At 48.0% G+C, this 11,794-nt stretch overlaps 1 protein-coding gene across 1 annotated transcript in view; it reads right to left on the bottom strand.

The window, feature by feature from the left end:
* Positions 1–11,794, bottom strand: part of STK11IP (serine/threonine kinase 11 interacting protein) — a 17,925-nt gene that overhangs the window by 4,964 nt on the left and 1,167 nt on the right. The window contains exons 2-16 of the mRNA XM_009996283.1: positions 11,586–11,788; positions 9,452–9,526; positions 9,058–9,153; positions 8,006–8,113; positions 7,734–7,805; positions 6,681–6,810; positions 6,401–6,504; positions 5,663–5,752; positions 4,582–4,623; positions 3,907–4,074; positions 3,520–3,601; positions 3,061–3,414; positions 2,689–2,879; positions 1,624–1,734; positions 676–871 (exon numbers count right to left, since the gene is read on the bottom strand). Coding sequence (XP_009994585.1) covers positions 676–871; positions 1,624–1,734; positions 2,689–2,879; positions 3,061–3,414; positions 3,520–3,601; positions 3,907–4,074; positions 4,582–4,623; positions 5,663–5,752; positions 6,401–6,504; positions 6,681–6,810; positions 7,734–7,805; positions 8,006–8,113; positions 9,058–9,153; positions 9,452–9,526; positions 11,586–11,788 — 2,022 coding nt within the window. The remainder of the gene's footprint in view (positions 1–675; positions 872–1,623; positions 1,735–2,688; positions 2,880–3,060; positions 3,415–3,519; positions 3,602–3,906; positions 4,075–4,581; positions 4,624–5,662; positions 5,753–6,400; positions 6,505–6,680; positions 6,811–7,733; positions 7,806–8,005; positions 8,114–9,057; positions 9,154–9,451; positions 9,527–11,585; positions 11,789–11,794) is intronic.

The raw sequence follows: 11,794 nt of genomic DNA on the forward strand, positions 1-11,794 counted from the left end.
AGGAGACCAGCAAGAATAACCGCATTGTGTGAGACATGACTGACAAGCAAATTATCTAGGGAGTTGAGCTTATTTAGTCTAGAGGACAGAAGACAGTCACGGGGGGAGAACAATGGCCCTCAAGTACAAAGTAAGGAATAAATCATTCCCCATAAGGCAAGCAAGAGTGGGCTTAAAAATCACAGCCAGGGAGATTTAGGTTAGAGTTCTGGTTGTTTTTCTGATGTGTAAGAGCCAATGTTTTACCTGAAATACTACAGAAGATTCCCCAGAAGCCTCTGTTAGCAAAAGCCCTTTAGAACAAATGTGGCAGAAATGACCATGGCTTCAACAGGATGAGAGACTACATGACTGTTAAGGTCCCTCCCAGGCTTCAGATTTCTTTGGACCATTTGCAGTTTTCAGCACCCCTATGTTCTCTCAGACACCAGGCCAACCACAAACAGGGTGCTGTTTGCTTAGCCTTAAAACAGTGGCTTTTTCCCGCTAGTGAACAAGGCCGACACTTCCCAGTACAAGGGGGCCAAGTGAGAGTGCATCCCACATCAGTTTTTAATTGCAGTACAACCAAGGCATCACCCTCTCCTACACATTCCATGCTCTGCAACACAGCTGCCCTTCTGGCAGGTTGCCGGGGAATTAGCAAGCATTCTTTCTCTGGGCACTACATCTTACCTTGATCTGAGGCAACTAGGGTCTGCAGGATTTTGGCATCTCCAACCTCTGAAGGATAGGAACCTTGATGCCAGGGAACCAGGGGCTGTGAAAACTCCTGCTTGCATTTCAGGCACTGGAGTTTCATGGATCCCTTCTCCTGGTCCTGATTTTGCCGGTTCTCCTCAACAGCTGGAGACAACACTTCAAGGACACACTAAAAGTAGCAGCACAGGGAAAACAGTGCCAGCAGGCAGCTATGAAAGCAGGCCTGATATCAGCAAGTATCCTCACATGCCTCATTACAGCATTTCAGAGTGCAAGGGGTGCAGGGCTATTTCCCAGCTAGCAGAGCACAACAGCCAGTCTGTGCAAGACTGCCAAGGGCATGGAGCTTCACTGCAGAAGACCAGGAGAACCTGTTTTCTGCAGGTCCATGCCTTTTATCTACATATTGACAGGTTTCTCCCTGAACTGCCGTCTCAAAGCTGCTATCTATTTGTGTTTTCTCTGTATCTACTTGTTGAAATGTACTTAAAAAACAGTATCCTGAGAAAAATACTTTGAGACCAGAGTCCCTAGAGCAGCTGTGCAGAGCAGAGCTGCCATAGCACCAACACTCTCACTTTCCTTAGGGCCAAGTACAGGCTTAGCACATCACTCAGCACCCAGGAAACATGTTGTCCACGCACAAGTAAGGATCACTAGCTTGACTACTAACTTTTCTCCTCAAGAGGAAGAAAACCACAAGGCTTTCTCCTTGAAAGCACCCATTATGCTCTAGGAGCTCCACTGCCCACAGCCATGCTTACATGGCCCTCCACAGGTCATTTGCGCAGCCAGAGAAATCCTGGGTTTACAAGCCAGGCATGGAATACCACAGGACAGCAGATGCACATGTGCTCTTAAAAAAGGGGGACCAGCATCTTCCAGTAACACTGCCCCTCTGCAGGCTTCCCCCTCCCCTACCTGTAGGCACTGCTCCGGGCAGTCGTCCAGCACCACGTATTTGCGCTTCTGCCGGTCCTTGCGAATGTAGCTGAAGTGCAACGTGAGGACAGGGAAAACTCGCTCCAGGTCCTGCAGGAAGTCAGGAAACACCAGCTCTAGAAGGAGGGTGGAGCATCCAGTACACAGACCACATTTGTTTGCAACTGGTTAAAACAAGGCCATACAAGTACTTAATTGAGTAAGCCCTGAGTAGCCCTCCATAGCCGATAGCATTTGGGAGCATGGTAAAATGGGCATAAACAAGTAAGCAAAAATCAGCTCAAGTGCTGAGGATAACAGCAAGTTTCAGGGCCCAGAACAAAGCATTTCAAAAGAAAAACCTTTTCACAAAGATATTTTGAATATTAATATTCAGAAGAATATCAAGCCACAAACATTTAAGAGGTACAAGGGCAGAAAGAAAAAATTAGTTGGAGCTTTTAGGGAAAACATTATTAGAGAGGCCTGTGAACGTGCCTGTGCACACACTGAATGTTAAAATCTTACCACGAGAAAAACGAGATTTCCAAACACCCTTTTTAGAAACCACAAAAGCAAAATAGGGCTGGTAGTGCTAAAGCACACACCTGAAGTGGCTGGAAAAGCATCCACTCAGCTACCAGTAGCTCTCTAAACGTTACACTAGGCTCAGTGCTGCACTGTCCAAGAAAAAGCACAGTCCACAAACAGTCCTCCAAGGCCAGGGCAATATCCTGGTGAGAAACGGATGGGACAGAGCTCTCCATTTAATTCAGGCTCCTTTTGAGAAGTCTCTCATTCCTGTGCACTGGAACAAGTCCAGACATTGACTTTTCAACTCCAGCCTTGGAACAGAATTGGTGCTGGCTTCTACTGCATTATCACAGGCACTCTAAGCAGTACAGATGCTGTTAGACACACATGCGTTGATGGAAGAGATGCTCAATCAATTAGGCTTTTCAGGAGCAAAGACCTGCAGGGTACTCTGACAGAAGCCCCAATCCAGCACACTGGCACACACACAGGGAGTAAGATGCCAAAAGCTCACACAGAGACATAGCTCACCATCCTCTTCCAGTTCATGTTGGAGGTCTCCACCTTCTGCAGGCATTTCAGCTCCAGCTTGTGGAGTACTCTGGCAGCCTTCAGTTCCACCTCAATCACATGCTTAGCTGTGACTCGCAAGAAGATCCAATCTGGCTCGGGGTCCCCTTCACCTTCTATTTGGCTCACCAGCACTGGCTGGCAGAGGTCCACTGCCAAACAAGACACAGTATAGGTAAGTACACACAGCAGGCCTTCAGGCCTACTTGGCCCAAGTCCTCAGGATTCCCACAATACTGGGCAGCACAATAAAGCTTCAGGGATATCACATTTGATCCATCTATTTTTTCATTACCCAAGCCCTCAAACACAGCAGTGAAAGGACCCGTTTACCTTCTGGCTTCTCCTCTTCTTCCTCCCCCAGCATTAGCTCATCTGCCTCCTCTTCTCCTTCAACAGGCTCATCCAGCTGTACTTCAGGCTCTTCCTCCTTCTCAGTATCATCCAAAGGAGGAGGGGATTCTTCCTGGGATACCTGGGGATTTCCTTGATCTGGGTCAGAGCTCTCACTCTGCAAGTCCATTGCAGCAGGTCTGCCTGTGATCTCATCTGCAGAACGGCTACGGCAGATGACAGGTACTTGGTCATGCTCCTCCAGATGTCTCTTGTACTGCAACCAGTCAACACCAAAGCGATCTCTGAAGCTGTTCAAGCGCTTCATCTCCTTCTGATGCTGTAGGACCAGGCCTGCAGAGAGAAAACTTGTGAAGCATGAAAATAGTCACCATGCCAGCACACTCCTCTGACTGTGTACAGTTCAGCTGCTGTGTTACTGAAGAAGACAAGACTTACCAGCAGAGAGAGGTAAAGCTGGGGGCTCATGCTCAGAGTCACTGGGCTCCGAAATGCTTGCTCTGCGCACTTTGACTTTTCCCTGGAACAAACAGGATAAGAATAGTTGGGAGGCACCAAAACCACCAAAACCACATCTGATGAGGGCCTCTTTTAAGCTGAAGGGTTCATAGCTGCTACAGTGCAGTAGCACACTGTGAAACGTTTGTCAGGGTATATCAAGAGTGATGATAAGCCCAGCTCCTTCTGAACACACAGCAGCATAAAGCCTCACCTACCACACAGTCAGTCCAAGACCACAACCCACCGCACAAGGCTTTCACGTCGAGGCAGCCCCTTCACCCAACATGCCAGCTACATGGTTAAGAAGCTATTTCAGTCCCAGACCTTGCTTTTCTTCCGAGGGAGCCTGACAGCCACTTTCTCTGCTGGGGACGGACTGTCGCTGAAGTCTGCAGCACAGGAGCTCTCCAGAGCACTGCGGTCCAGTGCAGTTTTCTCTGAGGTAGAAGTGTGGATGGACTGTGACACACTTTGCACAAGTCTTGGCAGGTGCTAAAGCCAAAAGAAGATAACACTCCCCGCTGAGCACAAAGGGAAGACAAGGTAACCAAGCCACAACTCAGCCTGACAACTTCCCTGTTCCTCACCCCGAACTTTCACCATCTCAGTTGAGGAGGTGACAACAGATCCAGCCTGGTTGACCGGACTGTTTATCACAACCACTCCGATTTAACTCAATCTCTGCTTTTGTTAAAAACAGCAGATGGGAAACTGGAAACTGTTTGTTTTGCTGACATGTAATTCAAGTGTCAAGTATCAGACAGTACCTGAAAAGGAAACAGGCAAGGCTCCAAGTTCTGCAGGGGTACATAGGACAGAATAAGTTACATGGGCCAGTACCAACAATTACTAGGAATCAGTGTGGACTGAGCCAAAAGGAACTGTGTCAAAGAGTCAAGGTAGCCCATAGAGATTTAATGGGACATCTAACAATGCAAAAACCTGTCAGAGTTCCCACTCCAAAAGCCAGCAAGATCAGTTTACAGCAACTGTACTTACCATTAGGTCTGAGGAAGAGAGTGGCTCCCCATCTAAGAGGAACTGTAATTAGAGAACCATTTGCAGTCAGATTCCATCTGGCTGGCACATACTCAGGACAACATCTGCTGATTCCTAATCCCTCCCCTTCAGGCCACCCTAGGGTTTGGTTCCCTGCCACAAAACTGCAAACAACCCTGTTCCTGCCCATCCATCACTCCTTCAGTTGTAGCTACCTGACCTAATAGAATGTAAGGCCAGAAGGGACTATTGTGGCTTTCCTGTTTACAGACTTCACGACTTCCAGAAACTTATCCAAGACAGTTCACGGAAGAGATACAATAGAATATTCTGCAACAGCTCACAAATTGCTTTGAGAGGTACTCACTTTCACCTCAAAGCCTGTACCCTACTTCTAGCCTGCGCCTACCTAGCTTCCAGTAACTTGAGGTCAGTGAAAGCTTGTTCCAAGATGCAGTTTGAAGACAATGAATCCAGCCACTTGCCACTAATATGAAGGGCAGAGCAGTTCTGGAACACCTCTGACCCTAGCAAACGAGTTTACTTTGCTAAATTGCCAGAACACTGTTTTTGCTGACTTCTTTATTTAAAATCAGATTACCAAAGAGTGACCTAAGCACCAGAGTGCAAGGGAAACAATTATGATACCTAGCTGAGAGCAGGTTGATGGGGAGAAAGAAAGAGGTGGCCACAGCTGCCAAAGGAATATGGAGGCAAGGTGGGCCACGACCACATTCCTTCTTTGCAAAGTCCTGCTACATAGTCACTATCCAGCAGGAAAAGAGTAACGTTTTGGGAACATCAGTGAATACATATTAAGATCTGAGGTCTTGCAAACCCCAGATCAGTATTGAACTCTGTCTGCTCTGGCAAGTATCCCACATAAACACTTAAGGCTAAACTACTCTACCTGAAAAAACAAACAAGCAAAAAAATGAAACAAACCACAAAACAATCATTACTGTTACACCTCACGAATAAATTTTCAGGTTTATGAAATTCTTTCCCCTCATTTGGCCCTGAGTGTCAGAACACCCTGAGCCTTCAGTGAAGGGGCAGAAAACACGTGGCTGATACTCACATTGGAGGAGGCTGCCCTGGGAGACAGATGAGCAAGGGTGGCTGATCGGTGGTTCTGATGGAACCATAATGGGTTTCCCTCTAAGTGAAGCTGAGTGGGGGAAATACAGAAATTGTTATTAGAAGTAATATTCTATATTCTAACTGAATCTGTCTGCAGGCTCTCTCTCTCTGCCTCAGGAAATATCCTTGCAGTAGAACGGTAATCAAGCCAGGAGAGGACTAAGCTTTGACAATGCGTCCTGAAATTTGTTCAGCAAATAGAGAAGGAAATTCAAATACTTCCTAATCAGGTCCCTAATTCATTAGGAACTTTTCCAGTACTAACTCTGAGAAGTGTTGGAGAACAGTCCTTTGCAGGCTAACTTCCTTCACAAGCACTATAGTGACTGCAGTTGGCCTCCTTCAGACTTTTCCGAAGACACAAATCCACAACAGGATTAGAGGAGGATATTTACTGACCTTGACAGCTTTAAATTCAGAAAGGGAAAGCAAGGAATTGGGTGGGAAGCAAGAGGATGAATTCTGGAAAAAGGTTAGCTTGAGCAGGGGTCACCAAAAATGAAGGCTCCAATACAGGTGTCTCTCCAAGGCTCCTCCATCAGCTTCCCACATTATATTTAAAATGCTCAATAGTTGAATTGTTCTTTGAAAACTCTCTTCTTACAAAGGGTTCTCCACCTTGCATCCCCTGACCATGACATCAATGATTTACCAACACATCAGGCTTTGTGCTTACTTTTCTTACACAGTGCAGAGCAGACAATGGTGCCAACTGGGCATGTTCTAGCAGCAGGTTGTAGGCCACATCCAGGTGCTGCAGATTCACTAGCTGTTCAACCCCTGCAAACAAAGAAAGATGCCATCAGCACACTAGAAGATTTAACTTAAGAACCTCCCACCCAACCCTCTCCCCACAAACTGAACCCTAGTAAAACCCGATGTGCCCTAGATCTCAAGTTCTGTTCCTCCTCGAGGAAGAGAGAAAATTCAGAAAAGCTCTTCCCTTGTGGGCTCACCATTAACGCTGTCAAGCTCATTGTTGCGCAGGATCAGAGTCACCAGCTTGGATCGGCTGAAGATGCCAAGGTTGGGCACCTTGGACAGGAAGTTATAAGCCAGATTGAGGTATTCTAGTTCTGTAAGGGTCTGTTCAGAGAGAAGAGCAGCAGTGGATCAATTGCAACCTGACCCTGAACTCAAGACAGGGCACTAGATCTCACTAAGGTCAACCAGCAATTAAGTTTCTTTAAACTATTTCTGTAGCAAGACTTGGATGTTCACATTTGGAGTGGTTTGTCTAGGGATGCTCAGCATGATCTAACTGGTTTACAACATTTGCTAGGAGCAGCTTTCTCCTTCCTCATCATCTCTAGTGGAGCACAGGAAGGGCCTGGACCCCCTGCCTCAGCAAAAGGACTGAACTACCAAAAGAAGCCCTTTCTTACTTTTGCAAGGATGATGGTGAATTATATACTGTGAGCCCCACCAACTCCATGAAAATCTTCTCTTCAAAGAAGCAGTTCTAGCTCAGCGAAGTATGGATTTAATTGCCATCCCCCAGATATGCACGTGCCACCGTGATGCAGTGCCACCTTTCTAAAGTAACTGATGGGAGATTTCTGAGACCAAGAAAGCAATGCTACTGGCAGTCTGAACAAACCAACCAAGCAAGTTTCTGCAGCCTCATGCCTGGCTACGTAATTCCCACCTGCTGCAGAGATGACAGCAAAGTCTTCACCACAATGGAGTGCATGCTGCATGTGTGACTGTACGTGCAGTGGTACATATCACTTGGCCACACAGGGGTGCCAGGTGATACATACAGCTAACTTTCCTGTCTTAGCACAAATGAGGAACACTGTCTTCTCTGCCCCAGTGGCACAGGGGCTGCACACACAGGACAACAGTCTCAGGGCTGCAAGCACTAGGCTCTAAATCCAGGCTTGCTGGGACACGTCTCAGTGCCTTTTGTTATACTTCACCTAGCAGGCACATGGCCAATGATTACAGCACTGTAGCAGTGTCCTCTCCACACAAGGAAACTCTGGTGCTCAGCCCAGGATACTCACCGTTAAATAGTGCTCACAATCCTGGATCTTGTTATGACTCAGATCTAAGACTCTCAGAGCATTCAGTAATTGCTGAAGGACAAAAAGAAACTAGATCAGACCCTCCAAATGTCCTGACTGCAGCACAGAAACCCTGTCCTGCTGGGAGAGGCCAGCAAAATTAACACTGCCCACACTCTCCCACCCAGACCTAGTAGTATCAGTAGAGGAGTGCCTGGCTGTGATCATCTCCTCTCTTCCCCTCAGTCATGCAGGAAGGATGCCCCACTCACCAGTGAATCATCCAAGGCACTGATCGAGTTATAGCTGAAGTTCACAGTCTGCAATTCCAGCCACGGGAGAGCACAGCTTAGGTCTCCACCACATGCTGAAATTATTTCCTAGGAGGAAGTGAGGAGCCATTCCTTGGTGAGTGCTAGTTGCTACAGTAACAGCGGATGAACACAGGAGAACAGCTAGTCTAGAACTAGGCTGGCATATTGTGCTTTACAGACCCTGCCTTGCCTAGAGTGGCAATGACTTTTATGTCACTAATTGGAGTATTTGGAGGTGGTGAGAATTCCACAGCTAGATATTTAGAAAGAAGGGGAAATGCTTTTGCTTCCCACACTCAAGTGGCAATACTTAAACTAACATTTCAGTTGGTAGGCTCTGAACACTAAGCACCAAGATTCATGCTAACAAAACCTTTTTCAGACGTCCATCAAAACAGAAGACACACATCCTGGCCAAACAGCTTATGCTCTGGTAGACAAAGGAACTACTGAAAGCACTTCCTACCAGTAGCCCCTGTTCCCAGCAGACAGCTGCTTCTGTGCCACAGACAGAATCCTGCAGCCCCACAGCAAGCACAGCCCATGCTACTCAGTTCTCTGCAGTTGGAACTTCCCTTCATGTCTGAGAAACCTGATGGGCATCAGTGAGGGTAAGACCCAGGGGCACAGCATTCCCCCTGACAATCAGTTCCTAAATTGGCTGATGAAGTGCAATGAAAGAAACCTCTGCCAGCTGCAGGCCTGATCATGGAAACAGCCAGACACACAGAATGGTCAAACCTAGCTGATAACTTATTGGGCAGAGCCAGAGATTCTCAAGCAGCTAAAAAGGACACTACAGAGGACACGTGTAACCAACCAGAGAATACTTCAACACTGTTTGCGTCAAAAGTATGACCCCAGAACACGGAAGGGAGAAAAAGCCATATACAACATGGAGTGATAAGATGGTTAGCACTGTCTCCTGCATCTTCCCTATATGAAGAGCTGTAGGATCAAGACAGCCTTTCCCCTGAAATTTTCCCCACGAGTTGTGGAGATGCACTCACCTCCACTGTGCTGATACATTTGCAACAGGTAAGAGATTCCAGTTGAGAATAGACAAATCGCAGTCCTTGGAGGCAGTGTGGGGGGACAGACCTCAGCTGCAGCAGTGATGAGAAAGTAAAAACAACATACATCAAAATATTACAGTGTAAGAGCAGCTGCCATCCCAGGCCCATCTGTGCAAGGGATCTTCCATTTCCCTGCTGCAGCCTCCCTCCCTAACATCCCAGCCTGTACTCATATCCAAGATTCACACAAGCAAGTGTTGCAGGAGTTTAGATATAGTCTTCTAGGGAAGCCACAAAAGCCTACCCAGTTTTTAGTGGAGGCATTCTGCAACCACAAAGCAAAAGTCAAACAGCAAGACTCAAGGCCAATTCTGCCTCCTGTACTTACTTCCAGATGCCGGAGGGACTTGAAAGGGAAGATCTTCACAGCAGATTGCAAAGCAGAGTTTGGAACATGAAGAAGCTGGAGAAATCAGAAAAGAAGTCTCATGTCAAGCTTGATTTGTGCTGAACAACTACTATTCTCCAAACACACTGTCTTCAGCACCTTGAACAGCCCCCCCCCCTCCAGTTCAGGTGTTGGCTAACAAGCTCTCCCCCAGTGCTTGGGGTGTTGGCACGTTCTCCTGGTTCCACAGTTCAACAGAGGCCAAAGAGAAAATCATGTTAGCTAGCACAGACCATACAGCCCCTTTTCTTCTCCCCTGCCTATGTGGCTTCACCACTTTTAGAACCACAGGGAGGCCTGACAGCTGGATTCATCAGCCACCGCTAACAAATTTACTAAATAAAGACAAATCTAACTGCTGGAGCTGTGTTTATGGAGCAGCTGAAGCTGAACTAGCACTCCGGAGGGAGGTGTGGGTGTGTATTTCACTGGAACATGCCAAATAAGGCAAATCACAAGCAGCTGCAATGAAATACAGAGTTGGTATCCAAGACGCTTCAAGCATTAGACTGAGGTACGTTTGCATTCTACAGTGCAGCTACAGGCTCTTTCACCACAAGGGTAGTTAGGCTGTGTTCCAGCAGCTTATTAAATCCAGCTTCTCGTGCTTTACATGGACAGTGCATAAACCATATTTCAGACAAAGTGAGTAATGAAATAGTTAATACTTCTACTGCAGACACCAAAGTACAACTGTAGAGACCATCTCTGCCAGCTACATCCACCTTCACACAGAAGTGACTCATCAGGTGCAGAGCTGACATCCCAAGGCCTCGTCAGCACAACCCCTTCCACAGTTAGAGCCCTGGCAGAGATGAATCACTGCCCACTGCTTGCCAGCGCTAATGCAGGATGTTGGGCAGGATCATTTGTAGGGGAAGCTGGCACTGGGAAGCTCTGATGATCAGTTTTAGTAGTTAGGGGTTGTAGGGCACATGGCTGGACTTGATGATCTTGAAGGTCTTTTCCAACCTAGATGATTCTATTATTTAGCAAAGTCTATTTCAGATGCCACCCTTGCTTTGTGTCCTAACCATGTCCTCCCTCTCCACTGTCTTAAGAATCTGATCAGGCTGATACAAATTGTTAATTCCTCCAAGCAAATCAGCTACTGCACCACAATGGGAAGCTTCCCCTTCTTCACGGGCTTGTAACAGAAAAAGCCCGTTTTTTGGTTAACACAAACACCCACCACAACACCCTCTGGACTGCAGTCTCCCTCCCCACCACCTCCTGCCAGGGGATCCGTGTTTCTCCACAGGCTCTGGGCCCCACTCCAACCCCCACCCTCAGCACATTGCTATGAAACCCTCCCAACAACACTCAGGTAATCTCTCCAACCTGTCTCTTATGGAAAACATTACAGGCCACAGTGCTTGGCCACACCACCTCCTGAGCACCACTGTGGAACCTGAGAACAGCCACTAATCCCCCTTTCCTTTTCAGACCCATTTCAGCACTACTACCACCCAACACAAAGTATAATCATGTGTAGCCTTGTAAAAGGTGCCACCTTCCGAAAGTCCCTCAGAAGAATCCCTAACTCCATACTATTGTCTTTACTATAGCCTTCTTGAAATCAACAAGGACATGTTTCTACCAACCACCCATGCTTTGAAACAGACCAACCAGAACCACTGCCCAGAGAGGAGCCAGGTGAAACTCAGAGCAGTGGGTGCCTACAAGGTCTGACTGTCCTGCTCAAACACCCCGGGCTCTGCTGCCCCGTGCAGATCAGCCACCACTCAGGGAGCACTCAGCTGTGCTCAGCTGCCAGATACCACCTGAATCGCTCAAGCATTTCAGGAAATAATACTTTTCCCAACAGTGTCAACAGCTCACGAAGGTCAGAACACGATTAACCCCTGCTGCCCCTGTTTTTAACTCTGAAAAAACTTTCTGCTGAGTTGCACGGCTGATCCTGGACGAGGCAGCGACACAGTATCGTGCTGAGCAGCCCCGTGAAGACCGGCGGGACCGGAGCAGCGAGCACATCAGGCGGGGCCCGTGGGTGTGAAGGGTCAGAGCTGTGCCCGACCCTGCCGGGCCCGCAGCACCCCCGGCAGGCACGGACCTTCAAGGAGAGCGTCTTCTGCAGGACGTCGAAGAGGAACTGCGCCTGGAGGATGGCGGCGGTCTCGGCGGGGTGCGAGGGCAGAGCCACGAAGCCCCGGTTCTGGTTGCGGGAGCCCAGGTGCTGCTCGAACACCTCGGTCAGGTGCTGCAGGGTGGGGGTGAGCAGCGTCAGCGTGCTGGAGCCGTCCAGGACGAGGTCCCCTGCGG

Source organism: Chaetura pelagica, unplaced genomic scaffold (genome assembly GCF_000747805.2).
Source record: "Chaetura pelagica isolate M959 unplaced genomic scaffold, ChaPel_1.0 scaffold3, whole genome shotgun sequence".
In the NCBI taxonomy this organism is placed as follows: Eukaryota; Metazoa; Chordata; class Aves; order Apodiformes; family Apodidae; genus Chaetura; species Chaetura pelagica.